The sequence below is a fragment of the Oncorhynchus mykiss genome, chromosome 20 (assembly GCF_057628025.1).
Source record: "Oncorhynchus mykiss isolate SJ-2025 chromosome 20, ASM5762802v1, whole genome shotgun sequence".
NCBI lineage: Eukaryota > Metazoa > Chordata > Actinopteri > Salmoniformes > Salmonidae > Oncorhynchus > Oncorhynchus mykiss.
Genome location: NC_143041.1, coordinates 10,366,359 through 10,383,716, shown reverse-complemented (window position 1 = coordinate 10,383,716; position 17,358 = coordinate 10,366,359). Strand labels below are relative to the sequence as shown.

Genomic DNA, 17,358 nt, shown 5'->3' with positions numbered 1-17,358 from the left:
CAGCTTCAGAGATTTTTGCAGTTCGTTCCAGTCATTGGCAGCAGAGAACTGGAAGGAAAGACGACCAAAGGAGGAATTGGCTTTGGGGGTGACCAGTGAGATATACCTGCTGGAGCGCGTGCTACATCCACACTTTGAGGTTGGAATTATATTGTGAAAATTATAATTATTATAATTATAATATAATGAGTATAAGATCTGTTTAAAAGACAGCATGAAATTTCAGTCTGTGTCAGTGGGATGGAGTTTTGTCCTGCCTGGTGACATCCCTAGGCATTAAATTAGTTAATAGACTGGGGGGGGGGGGGGGGGGGGTACTCAGTGTATTTACCTACTTTCTGTGGTGAATAACACCCTCGTGCTGTGGGTATAGTTCCTCTCTCGTTCTGAAATCTCACCAGTCTCTGTGTAGCAGAGGGATTTCCCCTACATTACACATTATTTACATATTATGTATTCTCTTTTAAAACCAGAACCACATAACTGCCCAGTCAATCTCAGTCACTGAAACTGGAAAGTACACCATTTTAGCATCTATTTCAGATCTTATTCTTGATTGTCTTATACTGTATTGCTATGTCAGAAGGACAGTGTGGACTGGGATACTACTATGATGGGCTAGTCGAGGAGTGTAAACAATGCTATTTACGATGCAATTCACCACCCAGAGTTTGCACAACATACTGTACTCAATGTAAGTACAATACTGTTTTAACATTTCAAACTTTTGATCATTTGAGTTCTGAAATTATAATGCAGCTGTATATGAATAAACATGATTGTATTTGTTATTGTTATAGAATATCTTTAAGCATTGTTATAAATATTGGCATCTGAATTGTTATGTGAGACATTGTATTCTTAGTCCTTATACTCAAGCGAAGGAGGCATAGACAAATGAAGCTGGCCCAGTGAATCTGTAGGATAAGTACGAGCATTACGGACATATGTTTTTCTGTTAACCTGTCCAGCATCAGAGAGCAAAGCCCCAGAGCCGTTCAACATTCGTCTGACCCTGGTCTGGCTGTTTGTGTTCCTGTGTGCTTTTACTACTCTCCTGCTGCTGCTGCAGGTACTGAGGAAGAAGACATGCAGACGTTTCCCAAGGAACAAATGTAAGATAAAACACAAAGAAGCATAGGGAGGTGGTATGTGGTTATATAGTGATGGTCTGTTATCAGCAGACAAATTACCGTATCTGCCTGTCAGTCATAATATGACAACGCTTGCTTCACCTTTCATATGATGGGAAATTATTATACAGTGATTCGCTGTTAGTAGCAGGCACACAGGTTACGTCTATCTGTCACAATATGTGACCATGCTTCCACATCTGATTGGTGATTGATTCACTCATTTGTGATGAATGGAAATTCCCCTCCATGAATGATAAGTCAAATGTAAAAAATGCATATCCTTGTGACTATACCCAATACATTGCCTACCCCTATATCTCTATCATACAGTATGTAACTCACGTCAATGTTATCCCCCAGTATCACGACTACAGGAAGCAGAGTGTCCTGGGACTGAGAGGGTCTCTGATGATTTCCCTGAGCAGACAGTGGTTATCATGGGACAGGACAGCTTGACGAGTGGAGCTGGAGCCATGGTTCTCCAGGAGGGAACAAACTGCCAGACTCCCGACTGCAACTCCAACCTGCCTGTTCCTTCCACTGAGGAGGGTACCACCATACTGGTCACAACCAAGACAGTACAGATCTTTAACCACACAGATGACATTACAGAGGGAAAGACATTGGGGTTGTGGAGGTCTGGCTTTGCAGCTTGACGTCTCTATTCCCCCCCCCCCCCCCACACACACACACTGCTTGCCATAGAAAGTGAAAACTATCAATGAATATGTTTGAAAACAAGTGAATGTTTAACAGAGATTATATTAATGAACTACAGATCCCACTACCCCCTACCCTATCATATGACAACAGTGTGTCTGGTCATGTGACCGGCAGTGCCGACGATGTTTCGCTTTGCAGGCAGTAGCACAATAAATGTATTTTATTACAATTTAAAGATTATCCAGAGCTACGACAGTCCAGTCACTGAAACTACAAGTGCTTATGGGTTTGTAAATCAAACATTTGATCTACAAATGTGACTCGGTTTAACTCTTATAGCGATAGTGATAAACGGCTACTCGCAGGCCTCTGTAGTTCCAGCCGACATGCGCAACAGTGGGCCAAGGACCCCGGTTGTGTTGATTGGAAGAAGGGAGTGCAACATCATGGAAGTAGTTCTCTCTGCCTCCCAGGGTTCGGTTCGTACAGAATAGCAATATAATTCTGGATTTCCACCATGTCGAACCGAAGAGCTATGAACTAGTTTACTTGTGGTGTGTCAACAACAACACTAACGACTCGGACTGACAGCATGAACGGTGAGTTGTAGCTAGAAACAAAATCACTTTTTGTTCCACCATCACCAATTGAAATGGCTTTGGTTTATTACAGGAATTTTGTATGTTTTGTGCACATATAGGCCTATTAAAGCAATGCGGTTTAGAATGAAGGACAACGCATCATTCTCATAATGAGTTCAGGCAGGCGTAAAGGATAGATAATGACACTTCCCGCGGGTATCTTGAATCTCCTCATGCAAATCGAATGATGGCTTGACTGGATGACATCCTAGTAGTCATGAATAAACGTTGATACATCAAAGAGAAACCCCTCTAACCATATTAGACCTTTTTTGTTATTGCTCCTGAGTCCTGCCCAACCTCATCTAGCCCATTACTTTCTCCAAGGTCGTGCTTTCTTAGCAAACTGCATGTATTTGTTGGTGAATACTTATTATAACAACCTTTTCTTGTTATTATAGTATCTCCAAAATGTGTTATGTCACTTTCCTACAAATAAATATATTTGACCAAATCATATTCTTCTTTGTGGAACACATCATTGTATACATTTCTGATAAGCTTGATGAAATAGTTGTACAGCTCTGTGATTTAGCCAGAGATTACTTGTCCATTATGCAGGCTAGTCACTCTTAGGCCAGAAGTCTGAGATGAGATTACCAAACTGACAGATGGTCTATTTTGTATGATCGCCCTCCTCCTTTCCAGGCCCTCAGCAGAATGACGCAAAGAGACAACACCTGCTAGAGAGGCTGCTGGACGCTGTCAAACAGGTGAATGGTAATCTCGTTTAACCCAGAACAGAAGTCTTGCATAATTGGTCAGCTGCTCAATGAAGTTCTGGGTCCATACATGTTAAGAGAAGAGATTTAATGAGGAGTGGAACCGGAACGAGGAGCTCCACTTTCTCTCTGCAAGTTACCGGCTAAATGTCCCCTTCCGAAATTCGAAAGATGTTAACACCTGCAAAATCATGATTTGTCCAAATAACCAGTGATGGAAAAACCCAAACATTGGAACTACTACAGATCCCACGCATCCCATTCCTTCCCGACAGATTATATGGTTACGGTACCAGTTATGTTTACGTAGGTCTGTCCACCAGAGATTAGGTGAGGGGTCACAACAATCATAACAACAATCATCAGCAACATTTATACCTCAATGTATGTGTCATAACAGGTTATGTTAGCTGCACTGTACATGTCATAACAGGTTATGTTAGCTGCACTGTACGTGTCATAACAGGTTATGTTAGCTGCACTGTACATGTCATAACAGGTTATGTTAGCTGCACTGTACGTGTCATAACAGGTTATGTTAGCTGCACTGTACGCGACATAACAGGTTATGTTAGCTGCACTGTACGTGTCATAACAGGTTATGTTAGCTGCACTGTACGCGACATAACAGGTTATGTTAGCTGCACTGTACGTGTCATAACAGGTTATGTTAGCTGCACTGTACGTGTCATAACAGGTTATGTTAGCTGCACTGTACGTGTCATAACAGGTTATGTTAGCTGCACTGTACGCGACATAACAGGTTATGTTAGCTGCACTGTACATGTCATAACAGGTTATGTTAGCTGCACTGTACAAGTCATAACAGGTTATGTTAGCTGCACTGTATGTGAAAGGACAGGTTATGATAGCTGCCCTGTACGTGAAAGGACAGGTTATGTTAGCTGCCCTGTACGTGAAAGGACAGGTTATGTTAGCCGTCCTATTGCCCTCCTCTACTATGGATAATCTCCACTGAAGAGGAGTGCATTTCAGCTGTGTTCAAATTAGTCATGTAATCATAAACTCATAATGATGTGCTTTCAGTGTAATTACAGTGAATTTATCCACTCTATACAGTTTATAAGGCATAATACTGTGCACATTGTGTTGTTTCTCAACCTGGTTTGATGTTGTGGACTTTAGCTGGCAGGCTACCATTGAGGAAGTAAAAGTGTTGCATCATAGTTATTTTGCTAGCCATGTCATCTTCATTCTTCATGTCTGTTCAGTGCCAAATCCGCTTTGGAGGAAGAAAGGAGATCGCCTCAGATTTAGACAGCAGGTACCAATGTGCTTTATTATTTTAAAACTGATATGATTTACTGTTGTTTTGTGTGTGAATGTGTAATGCGTGTTATGTATAATGTGCGTGTGTGTGATGTATTGTAATGCTTGTGTTTGTATCTCCCCTGTAGGGTGATCTGTTTGTGTGCCCAGTTTGAGGCTGTCCTCCAGCATGGCCTGAGGAAGAGTAAAGGACTGGCTCTCACTGCTGCTGCCATCAAGCAGGCCGCAGGATTCACCACCAAGACTGAAGCAGGTACAGTCACATGACCTGGAAACAGATTACAGTGATATGAAGTATAAAAAAAGTTTTTCCAGGAAGTACTGGTAACCATTATCTGCACTGGGGGCCCTTCAGGGGCCCTTGAAGATTTTGGTCAGGCGAGAGGTGTATATATATATATGTACTCTTAGTCAGACTATAAGAACTAACACAGCTAAAACAAACACACTGAATCTGGGAATAATGTGTTCATCAATGGTTAGAGTACAATTTGTAGAAGACATGTAGCTACATTTTGAAGTTTGCATTTTGATTCAAGTGGATCGCAAACCTGGTAACTACTTCTCTGATAGAGTTCAGTGTGTCAAATCGGAGGGCCTGTTGTACGGACCTCTGGCAGTCAAACAGGGTTAAATTCTCGGGCCGACTTTCTTCTCTGTATACATCAATGATGTTGCTCTTGGTGCTGGTGATTCTCTGATCCACCTCTACGGTGTATACTTCTGGCCCTTTTTATACTTCTGGCCCTCTTTGGACACTGTGTTAACTAACCTCCAGACGAGCTTCAATGCCGTGGCCTCCAACTGCTCTTAAATGCAAGTAAAACTAAATGCATGCTATTCAATCGATCACTGCCCGCCCGTCCAGCATCACTACTCTGGACGGCTCTGACTTAGAATACGTGGACAACTACAAATTCCTAGGTGTCTGGTTAGACTGTAAACTCTCCTTCCAGACTCACATTAAGCATCTCCAATCCAAAATTAAATCTAGAATCAGCTTCCTATTTCGCAACAAAGCATCCTTCACTCATGCTGCCAAACATACCCTTGTAAAACTGACCATCCTATCGATCCTCGACTTCGGCGATGTCATCTATAAAATAGCCTCCAACACTCTACTCAACAAATTGGATGCAGTCTATCACAGTGCCATCCGTTTTGTCACCAAATCCCCATACACTACCCACCACTGCGACCTGTACGCTCTCGTTGGTTGGCCCTCGCTTCATACTCGTCACCAAACCCACTGGCTACAGGTTATCTATAAGTCTCTGCTAGGTAAAGCCCCGCCTTATCTCAGCTCACTGGTCACCATAGCAGCACCCACTCGTAGCACCCACTCGCTCCAGCAGGTATATCTCACTGGTCACCCCCAAAGCCAATACCTACTTTGGTCTCCTTTCCTTCCAGTTCTCTGCTGCCAATGACTGGAACAAACTGCAAAAATCACTGAAGCTGGAGTCTCATACCTCCCTCACTAGCTTTAAGCACCAGCTGTCAGAGTAGCACACAGATCACTGCACCTGTACATAGATGGGCTGTTTACAGATGGGCTATCTACCTACCTCATCCCCATACTGTATTTATTTATTTATCTTGCTCCTTTGCAGCCCAGTATCTCTACTTGCACATCTACCATTCCAGTGTTTAATTGCTATATTGTAATTAATTCACTACCATGGCCTATTTATTGTCTTAACTCCCTTATCTTACCTCATTTGCACTCACTGTATATAGACTTTTTGTTTTCTTTTTTTCTACTGTATTATTGACTGTATGTTTTGTTTATTCCATGTGTAACTCTGTGTTGTTGTATGTGTCTAATTGCTATGCTTTATCTTGGCCAGGTCACAGTTGCAAATGAGAACTAGTTCTCAACTAGCCTACCTGGTTAAATAAAGGTGTTCTCAACTAGCCTACCTGGTTAAATAACGGTGAAATTAATAAAATAAAGTGTAAAGCAGCACTTTTTATGTTAATCACTTCTTGATATCACACTGAAATCAATAGAATGGGGGCGAACATTTGCGGTGTAGGGCAGTTTAAACAAACATTATTCAAAGGCCACACGGAATAACCTATACATGTTTGGTCAGATGAGAACTTGTATAAGGCTTATATCTATATTTTGAGATGGCGGGAGGCTGCCATCATGGAAAAGGGAACAAACCACTTTTTCTGTTAGGTAACGTCAGCAAATCACGACCCGCCATAGGATATAAACAGTGACAACGGTTGGCTGCTATTTAAGTGGTAATTTGACTGTAAAATCAGTGTATTGGTGTGTGGCCAGCAACTTATATAGCGATACCGCCCCAAACTATTTGTGCCATTTGAGAAATAAATGTATAGCTGCGTTGTAAGTCCTGCGACCCCCAGTGAGTGTGACAAAAATGAACAGTACAAAGCCATAGATATTGATCTGTTTTAAGCAATTGATATTGTGTTGACTATAAACTTTTTTTGAAGGATGTGTAATTCCCCCGAATTACCATGTGGCAAAACGTCAGCTTGTGTAGTGTAGTAATGCATACTGTCCAGATCATGGAAAGTAACATAATATACATTCATTCGATATGGCAAAAATAATTCAATATCTTCATTTAGGATGATAGCAAATGGCGCAAACGCTCTGATTTTTTTCAATATTCACATATTTCTCACTAGTTTAACCATTTTAGAGATTGAAAAAATGCTCTTAATTTAACTGGGGGACTCATTCATTCGACTTCCTTAGTAACAGCTTAATATTAGTAGAGTTCAAAAGCTACTTGCACTCAAACCGTGAAAAGGAATAACCAAAGGAGGCCAAGATGCTAAAATAATATACTTCATTTAATCGATGCTGGAAAGAATAGAAAAGGTACAAGTGCAAGGTGCTATAAAAACAAGAAAAGGAGCATACCTAATATTAGCCTAGGAAACTGGAGACCTGAGAATACTTTATACTCACCTCAGTAGGAGATAACGGCTGTGATGAGTGTCTACTCTCCACGCAGGAAACAGATGCTGTAGGACGACTGAGAGAGAAACCAGGTGCAGATACTGTCTGTGAAACCAGAGGGTTATGCAACAGATTTAGTCAAAAATGACAAGAAAGAAAATTCTCTCTCTTTCTGAGGGCAGCCCAGCACCTGTTGTGGTTTCTTAAAAGAAGCAGTGGTAAAATTCAGACAGATAATTCTGGCTGAACAAGTTGTAAAAGAGGTGTCCGTGGACCAGATGTTGTTAGGGCTGTCAAACGATTCAAACATTTCATTAAGTTAATCGCAGGTTTTGCTGCGATTAAACACGATTAATCGCAAATTCTGAATTTGCTCAAAGTAAACTGTAATTTAAGATGTTTCATACAAAGATCATCTTTAATTTGTCTAAAGCAACGGTTAGCAACATTTGGTAAAGTGAGAAGGCACACTAACCTCAATGTCAACTAGTTTTTTACATTGCATTGTTGTTTTTAGACATAGGTTATGTATTTAGGAAATTACAAAACTTCAAGTTTCTAGATCATTTTTGACTTCATTGGGCCTCTCCATTAGCCCTTCCTGTCCCAGTTAACAAAGCTTTGGTGATGATGGAGAGAGAACTCTGGGACACAGCTACCATACTGAGTGTTTAATAAGTCCAGTGCTGCGGAGTGAAATAGGCTGTTGTATTACACATTGTTCTAAGGCCATATGGTAATGCTATGCTAAAGAGAGACCTCCATCGCAGTTATTCACACTAATTATCAAGAACGTGAAAACTTACAGCGAACAGACTTTCAAACTGTCTTGCAAGTTGGGTGTTATATAAAGAGTGAAAACTCTGTTGGCCAATAGGTGATGTGTTGGGTGACTCTATCTGGGGAGTTGTTGAGGTCTTGAGAACAAATAGGAAAAGGAGGAAGGTGTGAACATGGCTAATTAGTCAGTGGATGAATATGATGGTTTAGAACTGTGATTACTTAGACAATCTTTAAGCTTTTACTGGCTGCTGTCTGACCTTTTGATCTCTGACCTTTGACATGGCCATTCAGAAGCTTCAGTTGGTAAGACATGGCTTTAATTGTGTAGAAATGAGTTCAAATTCTAGCTGTGTTAGAGGATATAGATTTTGGGAGTAGCAAGCAGTGGACATTCACTTTCTTTTTGGTGCATCTCTCTTTCTTTCTCTTTCTCTCTCTTCTCTCTCTCAGAGCTGACGTTCTGGCTCTATGTGAAGGAGCATCTGAACCGCCATGAGCTGCAGCGGTTCTACTCCCTGAGACACATCTCCTCTGAGCTGGGCCGTGGCCGCGCCTGGCTCCGCTGTGCCCTCAACGAACACTCACTAGAACGCTACCTACACATGCTGCTCGCAGACGGCATACGCCTCGGGTGAGAGTGTGTGTCTGTTTGTATGTTTGTATTTATCTCAGGTCTGTGTGTGGGTGTGGAGTCTGGACCTTTCTTGCCAGTATATCTTATTTCTTTGTGTTTTCTAGTACTTTCTATGAAGACTGGGCGTTTATTCTGGATGAGGAGCGAGCCAGCATGCTGCCCACCATGGCTGCAGGTGAGAGCATGACTCGGATTCCTGTGGTGAAACACATTCATGTCTCTACCATTCAGAGAGCTACTTTGCAGTAAGCCATGAGTCACAGTTGAGTCACTTACTCCCTGTGTGATATGCAGTCAGTGGTGTAGTGGAGGGTGAACGCACTGTTTACTCAGCTTTTTGGTATTTTGCGTAAGCGTTTACCCACCAATACGGGAAGATGCATTGAAAGTATAGGGAGTGTTATACTTAGTGTTATACTTATATACTTATGTTATACTTATCACCGCGACCTGCAATCTGAGTTTACCCACCTACTGTGTCTAGTGCAGTGCTGATGGATTTGGATTTATGTAGCACTTTTCCAATTCTCAGGGAGCTTTACATTGTTAGTTGGGGAGAACCAACTCACGTTATCAACTACCATTAGTGCTGTGTGAACGACTAGTAACTAGACCTTCTCCTCTCTCTCCACCCTTCACACAGGACTAAACTCCATCCTGTTTGCCATCAACATCGACAACACAGACCTGAACGGTGTGCCCCGGGCGGGCGGCTCCTCCTCCGTGAGCCACCTCCTGAAGGAGTCCACCCAGGGCATAGGGAGCCTATGGAAGGAGTCCACCCAGGGGGTGAGCACTCTGCTCAGGGAGATCAGCACCGTCACCGCTGTGGTGCCAGGCTTCACCCCTACCCACTGCCCCGACGGATCATCAGACCCACTGCCTGTCCTGCCACGCAGCGCCTCCGCAGGTAGGGAGGAGAAATTACAATCAACTCAGACACTGAGGGGGACAGTGCATATGAACTATTATTTATATTCAGTTCTATTCATATTATTACTCAGGGAAGGAATAATACGCCAACAAACATAGAGAGCAAACTGACAACGTGTTTTCTCTCTCCTCTCCAGACTCTGGCCTGAGGAAGGAGCGACGGAGGAAAAAGAAAATCACCAACATCATCTCCTTCGACGACCTGGATGGGGGAGCGGAGGACGAGGAAGAGGTGGGGGGGGGGACTGTCACCCTCAGGAAGAGCACCACTGCTCCTCAGGTCAGTCTGGAGGAGGGTATTTACCCACTGGAGTCCTCCTTCTCCCTCTCGCCTCTCCAGAATGGGCTGCCCGATCCTGGGATAGTCAGCTGGGCCGGGTCTCCTCCTTTCTCCAGAGCTCTGCCTGACACCAAGATTATTGATAATGATGATGAGGAGGAAGAGGTATACAAGAGTAGGCCACAGCCACAAAGCCCCTTTCATAACACGGCCAACGCTGACCAGTGAGTAACCATGGAGACTAAGGATTATACATAATCTAGCACTTTCTTAACGATACAATAAGCAGGGAGAGAAACTCCTAATCAAGAATTGATATAAACAGGTGTACTTTATCTGTGTTGTAACGTGTGTGTCTGTTACAGAGTGTCAACGTGGGGCGCCCTGCAGGCCATAACTGATAATGACAGTTCAGACATCCTCATTCCTGTGGCCTCCAGCTACTCCTACGCTCAGCCAGGTGAGGCTCCTCTCCTCTACAGCAGTGTTTCTCAACCCAGTCCTCTGAGCCCAACAGTCATTTCTTACATAACCACAGAATTTTGGTTATAATGTGTTGGTTCATATGTGTTCATTTTTGGGGATAGTTTCTATAGCAACAGCAGACTGGTGTTAAAAGAGAATAGTGGGCGAGGTTGCTTAGTGATAAAGCTCATGAGAAAACTGAAGTGTAAATTTACTAAGCTTTTGTAGAATATGGAAAGCATTAAACCCAGACAGATACGTCAGCATTGAGGTACTTTCTCTCTCTCTCATTGTTTTTCACTTTCATTTTGTTTCAATCAGCTCAGTGAAAGATACGGTTGCATTTCCTGTACAAACAGATTCCACAGGTCCAGTCAGCGACTACGAGACGACCAGATCCCAGCTACAGTTCAAGTAAGTTGTCAGTCCATTTTACATAAGCATCATCTTAACAAGGGTGGGAGGAAAATTGCACTCAGATCAATAATTTTGAGTTCAAAGCTCATCACTAAGCTAAGGACCCTGGGACTAAACACCTCCCTCTGCAACTGGATCCTGGACTTCCTGATGGGCCGCCCCCAGGTGCTAAGGGTAGGTAACACCATATCCGCCACGCTGATCCCCTCAGGGGTGCGTGCCCAGACCCCTCCTGTACTCTCTGTTCACTGACTGCACGGCCTGGCACGACGCCAACACCATCATTAAGTTTGCAGATGACACAACAGTGATAGGTCTGATCACCGACAACAACGAGACAGCCTATAGAGAGGAGGTCAGAGACCTGGCCGTGTGGTGCCAGGACAAGAACCTCTCCCTCAACATGATCAAGACAAAGGAGATGATTGTGGACTAAAGGAAAAGGAGGACCGAGCATGCCCCCATTCTCATCGATGGGCCTGTAGTGGAGCAGGTTGAGAGCTTCAAATTCCTTGGCGTCCACATCATCAACAAACTTACATGGTCCAAGCACACCAAGACAGTCGTGAAGAGAGCACGACAAAACCTATTCCGGCTCAGGAGACATGGGTCCTCAGATCCTCAAAAGGTTTTACAGCTACACAATCGAGAGCATGGTTGCATCACTGCCTGGTATGGCAAGTGCCTTGCGGCCTCCGACCACAAGGCACTACAGAGGGTAGTGCGTACGGCCCAGTACATCACCGGGGCCAAGCTTCCTGCCATCCAGGACCTCTGTACCAGGCGGTGTCAGAAGAAGGCCCTAAAAATGGTCTAAGACTCCAGCCACCTAGTCATAGACTGTTCTCTCTACTACAGCATGGCAAGCGGTTCCGGAGCGCCGTGCCTAGGTCCAAGAGGCTTTGAAACAGCTTCTACCCCCAAGCCACAAGACACCTGACCATCTGATCAACTGGCTACCCAGACTATTTGCATTGTCCCCATACTCCTCCCCACTCTTCTACACTGCTGCTACTCTCTGTTATTATCTGTGCATTGTCACTTTAATAACTCTACCTACATGTACATATTACCTCAATTACCTCGACTAACCGGTGCCTCACTATTGTTATTTTACTGCTTCTCTTTAATTATTTGTTACTTTTATTTTTTGGGGGTCTTTTCTTAAAACTGCATTGTTGGTTAAGGGCTTGTAAGTAAGCCTGTCACTGTAAGGTCTACACCTGTTGTATTTGGCGCATGTGACAAATAACATTGGATTTGAGTTATTGGATGGAGATATATACGTAACCTCTCTCTGTCTGTGGTGTTACAGCTTGGAGCCCAGCCCGCCGGTCCAGAATGCACCTCTCTCCAGTGTACTGTCCAGTGCCACCCCTGGTCTACCAGAGTCAATGACAGTGGGTGTGTGTGGTATACTGTACATGTGTTTGGTAATAAGAAGGGAATCCTGTATGATGATCATTTGGGCTGCAGGTAGCCTAGTGGTTACAGCGTTGGACTAGTAAAACCGAAAGGTAAAAATCTGTTGTTCTGCCCCTGAACTAGGCAGTTAACCCACTGTTCCTAGGCTGTCATTGAAAACAAGAATTTGTCCTTAACTGACTTAGTTAAATAAAGGTAAAAAAAAGAAGAATAATCCCTTATTCAACCAGGTGATGGCACTGCTGAGTCAGTAAGCCTCTGTGTACTCTAACGGCAGCCTACAGTTTACTGTAACAAAGGATGATATGAGTGAAACAGAACGGTACACTCAGAAAAGCATGTCTTACTTGATAGATTTCATTTCTGTAAACAACACACACCATTAATTGACATTTCGTCCGCTCTACTGTCTTTCAAAACTTCCTGGAATGTAAAATGCCCTGATCCAGTCAACAGTTTACACACTGTCTGTTTTCCACTCCAGAACGTGATTTGCGTAATTTCCTAAAGCTTAGCAGAGGGTAGCTCGGCTGATGCTCATATTGATGCTGTTTCCTGTGTGTGGAACACACTAAGCCTGTAATGTGAGTTAGGGCAGGGGATCTGAGTGGGGCGGCACATCTAGACCCACAGGCACATCTATGGTCATGACTCACGTCTATAGTCGAACACTCACAGATTAGGGGCTCTCAAAAGAAGAGAGCTGTGCGTGTGTATTTGTGTTTGTGTGCTTTTGTGTTTGTGTGTACAGATAGAGAACATTGTGTGCAGTAAAAAAACAAAAAACATAATGGAGTCTGCCGTTTAACTGGATCTGTAATGGGAACCATTGTCCAAATCCATACACTGCCTGCATCACACACAAACCCACATACGCACAAGCACACACACACAGTTGTAGTGCAACAGAGGGGCGCCTCTCTATAAAGCTCCTTAATGGATTGCCGGTGCTAGCTTCCTGTGGTGAACGCATGGTTGTTGTAAATGTCACACCTATTTCTGGAGCACTGATGTGGAATTGGGAGCTCCAGATATAATGGGGCTCTCCTCTACCTTCTTCTTCATCATCCTCCTCTTCACCTCCTCAACCAGGCACTTTGGGTTGTAAAACCTACTTTTTGAAATGCGTCTGGGGCCAAAACGAGCTCCACTTCTTTGCGCTTCCCTGCTGTTAATGTAGCCAAGAGCTGATCTGCATTATTCATTTGCTTTTAATTGAGTAAATACTTTGGTATTCATAAGGCTGCCGTATCTTGGCCCTTTTTCCATAGACCTACTTCTCTCAGTGCAGTGCTATATATTAGCCTATATCCATCATGTGACTAGAGAGCTGTGCTGTGACTATGGTGCTAAAGTGTGTTTGTATCTGGGCAAAGGTAGTATATTAGTAGCCTGGCTGGTCCCATGCTCTATGTTCTGGAGCTAACTCATGTGTAGTCATGACAACGACAGAAGAGTTGGCTACAGGCAGCACAGTACAGTATGGAACCAGGTTAGTATTTAGGTATCAGTCAGCTCCGCTAATGATGAGACTTAAATATGAGCCGAGCAAAAGAAATGTGAACAGTTAACACTTGTACAGAGATATATATCAATTTGTTTGGGTCTGTGTTTTGTTTGTCTCAGTGTTGTTAACGGTCTCTGTCCTCTGTCCACAGTGGAGCTCCGCCAGGCCATAGTGGCCATGATGAACAGGAAGGATGAGCTAGATGAACTGAACATGTGAGATCCTCTCTGCTAATGTTGGTGGGATGAGTTGATCTTTAATGTGAAAAATCAAGGGGAATTAAGAGCTATGTATGTATGTGGGTTTTCTGAGAGTTGTGAGCAGACTGTGAATGCCAGTGTTCTGTGTGTGTGTGTGTGACTGTATGCTAACAGTATTGTGCTGTTGTGTCCTCCGGGGCTCCAGGTCCCTGCGCAGCCTGCTGGATGGGGAGATGGAGCACTCTGCTGGGCTGAGACAGGAGACAGACGCCTTGAGGAGACGCCTGGATGAGCTGGAGGAGAGACACACAGCCAAGGTCCAGGCTCTGGGCAGGTGGGTACCAGATCGCTGGTGGTTGTTGTTCCCAGTGGCAGCTTCCCATGGCTACAGTAGGAATATTGGTGGTTAGAGACAGACAAACCCACACTCACTGGAAACAGTCTTTAGAGGTTCAATATGTGTGTTTTTAAGTGTTGAGTATGCTGCAATGTGCACTTTTTACATTTGAGTGGTTTAGTCTTTCCACTCCTCTATGCCTTCAAGACAAACTGGAAACTCCAGCCACTCAAACTCAAGTGCTATCCTCCACCCAAATCTGGCCTGATCTGATCAATAGTAGCTAAAAATACTGGCGCTGGTAAGTAAGCCCTTCCTGTGTTTGTGTCTAACAAAGCCCAGTGGACATGAGCTGGGCTGAGCTGCTCTCATAGAGGTACCCATATTGATTCAGCACAGTGAGAGGAGTGGGTACTGGACTGGTTAAGACGTGGGCCACACACTGACTGAGGCAGTGCTTCTGACGTGCATTCTGAAAGTATTCAGACCCCTTGACCTTTTCCACATTTTGTTACATTACAGCCTCATTCTAAAATGCAACAAAAAAAATCCTCATCAATCTACCCACAATACCCCATAATGAGAAAATACAAAATAAAAAAAATATTTACATAAGTATTCAGACCCTTTGCTATGAGACTCGCAATTGAGCTCAGGTGCTTCCTGTTTCCATTGATCATCCTTGAGATGTTTCTACAACTTGATTGGAGTCCACCTGTGGTAAATTCAATTGATTGGACATGAAAGCCACACACCTGTCTATATAAGGTCCCACAGTTGACAGTACATGTCAGAGCAAAAACCAAGCCAAGAGGTCAAAGGAATTGTCCGTAGAGCTCCGAGACAGGACAGTCGAGGCACAGATCTAGGGATGGGTACCAAAACATTTCTGAAGCATTGAAGGTCCTCAAGAACACAGTGACCTGAGCAATCGGGGGAGAAGGGCCTTGGTCAAGGAGGTGACCAAGAACCCGATGGTCACTCTGTCAGAGCTCTAGAGTTCCTCTGTGAAAATGGGAGACCCTTCCAGAAGGACAACCATCTCTGCAGCACTCCACTAATCAGACCTTTATGGTTGAGTGGCCAGACGGAAGCCACTCAGTAAAAGGCACATGACAGTCCACTTGGAGTTTGACAAAAGGCACCTAAAGACTCAGACCATGAGAAATAAGATTCTCTGGTCTGATGAAACCAAGATGGAACTCTTTGGCCTGAATGCTAAGCGTCACATCTGGAGGAAACCTGGCACCATCCCTACGGTGAAGCATGGTGGTGGTGGCAGCATCATGCTGTGGGGATGTTTTTCAGCGGCAGGGACTGGGAGACTAGTCTGGATCGAGGGAAAGATGAACGGAGCAAAGTACAGAGAAACCCTTGATGAAAACCTGCTCCAGAGCGCTCAGGACCTCAGACTGGACACCTTCCAACAGGACAACCACCCAAGGCGCACAGCGAAGACAACGCAGGAGTGGCTTCGGGACAAGTCTCTGAATGTCCTTGAGTGGCCCAGTCGGAGCCCAGACTTGAACCTGATCTAACATCTCTGGAGGGACGCTCCCCATCCAACCTGACAGAGCTTGAGAGGATCTGCAGAGAAGAATGGGAGAAACTCCCCAAATGCAGGTGTGCCAAGCTTGTAGCGTCATACCCAAGACGACTTAAGGCTGTAATCGCTGTGAAAGGTGCTTCAACAAAGTACTGAGTAAAGGGTCTGAATGCTTATGTAAATGTAATACTTCAGTTTAGTATAAATGTGCAAAAATTTCTAAAAACCTCATTTTTGCTTTGTCATTATGGGCTATTGTGTGTAGATTGATGAGGGGAAAAAACAATTTAATACATGTTAGAATAAGGCTGTAACGTAACAAAATGTGGAGAAAGTCAAGGGGTCTGCATACTTTCCGAATGTACGGTATGTAACACTGACTGACTGAGGCACATGTTTGCACGCACGGGCACATACACACATGCAGGAAATCCTATTCCCTACCAGCATGGAGCTCCGGCCAGTCTCCCAGTGACGTTAGCAGAGCAGAAACTAGAACTCACACAGGCTGGCGGGTAGGCAGGCAGCCAGGAGAGAGGGGGCCTGGCCAAGGAGAAAGTGGTCCTCCTCTCTGTTTGGTGGGTGGTTAGAAGAAACCCACTGAGAGAAGACTAAAGAGGTTGTGAGTTTTTCTTATTGTCATTCAGCGTTTCCTGAAGGTTGTTGGGAATGGGGTATTTTGATGTACTGTAAAGACAACACCTAAGGTTTGGGCGGTTTTACTGTAGTTGTTGAGAGGATTTTAGTTGTTTTGCTGCTTTGTGAAGTCAATTATCCAGCTGTCTCAAGGGGCTACTGTACAGTTGAAGTTCTCCCACTTTGAACAATCTTCTACTGTACACTGTCTGCCTAACTTTACTGTGCTGTGGGCATTGAGGAAGAATGTTTATGAAAGGAAAACCAAAGTACATGTTTGAAGCATTGTTTGCAGAGCATATAAATAAGTGGTTCTCAAACATCTCAGTGAATCCCCTGAACTAAGTCACCTGATTCATCTAGTCAAGTGCTTGATGATTAGTTGACCATTTGTATCAGGTGTGCCATCTGTGGAATCGTTAAAATACATTGAACGAGAGGTTTGCGAACCCCTGCTCTAAATTGCTCTTAAACATCCTTTATTTTGGCTTTGTTTTGTTTTATCCTCTGAGTGTATTACTGTAATGTTTTCTCTAACTGGAGCAGCTTTATAGCATATGTTTTTTTTTATTTTTTAAACTGTCCAATCCAAATAAAACCTCTGTGACCTCTATCCCAGAAGCCCTCAGTAGAGGTCACAGGAAGTTGTGTTGCATCTCTTCCTGCCTCTCACTCTCTCTGATATCTGGGCTTTTCCTCACCCCGTCTGAGACTCACTCCACTGATCCAATTTCACTAATGGGTTTAGAGAGCGTCCATTTAGACAGAGAGCTTTTTAGGCGGAATACCCTCCATG

At 43.9% G+C, this 17,358-nt stretch overlaps 2 protein-coding genes across 4 annotated transcripts in view; both read left to right on the top strand.

Moving 5' to 3' along the window:
- Window positions 1-456: 456 nt before the first annotated feature.
- On the top strand, window positions 457-1,801 carry LOC110499590 (tumor necrosis factor receptor superfamily member 17). The gene is made up of 3 exons (XM_021576720.3): window positions 457-694; window positions 972-1,115; window positions 1,497-1,801. The coding sequence occupies exons 1-3, from the start codon at window positions 577-579 to the stop codon at window positions 1,790-1,792; spliced, it is 558 nt and encodes a 185-aa protein (XP_021432395.3). The 5' UTR covers window positions 457-576; the 3' UTR covers window positions 1,793-1,801.
- A 140-nt stretch (window positions 1,802-1,941) lies between these two features.
- Window positions 1,942-17,358, top strand: part of LOC149974360 (sorting nexin-29-like) — a 117,269-nt gene continuing 101,852 nt past the window's right edge. The window contains exons 1-13 of one of the 3 annotated variants that reach the window (XR_016489306.1): window positions 1,942-2,398; window positions 3,089-3,153; window positions 4,395-4,447; window positions 4,581-4,705; window positions 8,633-8,813; window positions 8,921-8,991; window positions 9,460-9,726; window positions 9,887-10,253; window positions 10,395-10,489; window positions 10,854-10,908; window positions 12,227-12,311; window positions 13,995-14,058; window positions 14,249-14,377. Coding sequence is in view for 1 of the 3 variants with exons in the window: in XM_090212149.1 (XP_090068275.1) it covers window positions 2,392-2,398; window positions 3,089-3,153; window positions 4,395-4,447; window positions 4,581-4,705; window positions 8,633-8,813; window positions 8,921-8,991; window positions 9,460-9,726; window positions 9,887-10,253; window positions 10,395-10,489; window positions 10,854-10,908; window positions 12,227-12,315; window positions 13,995-14,058; window positions 14,249-14,377 (1,568 nt within the window). In the remaining 2 variants the exon portion in view is untranslated. Of the gene's footprint in view, window positions 2,399-3,088; window positions 3,154-4,394; window positions 4,448-4,580; window positions 4,706-8,632; window positions 8,814-8,920; window positions 8,992-9,459; window positions 9,727-9,886; window positions 10,254-10,394; window positions 10,490-10,853; window positions 10,909-12,226; window positions 12,429-13,994; window positions 14,059-14,248; window positions 14,378-17,358 lie in introns of all 3 variants that reach the window. The other 2 variants (XR_016489305.1, XM_090212149.1) reach the window with 2 other exon arrangements.

Coding starts and splice junctions, on each gene's coding strand:
- LOC110499590 (XM_021576720.3), top strand. CDS start 577: ATGTCAGAAGGACAGTGTGGACTGGGATACTACTATGATGGGCTAGTC. Junction 695..971: donor CACAACATACTGTACTCAAT/GTAAGTACAATA, acceptor TAACCTGTCCAG/CATCAGAGAGCAAAGCCCCA. Junction 1,116..1,496: donor ACGTTTCCCAAGGAACAAAT/GTAAGATAAAAC, acceptor GTTATCCCCCAG/TATCACGACTACAGGAAGCA.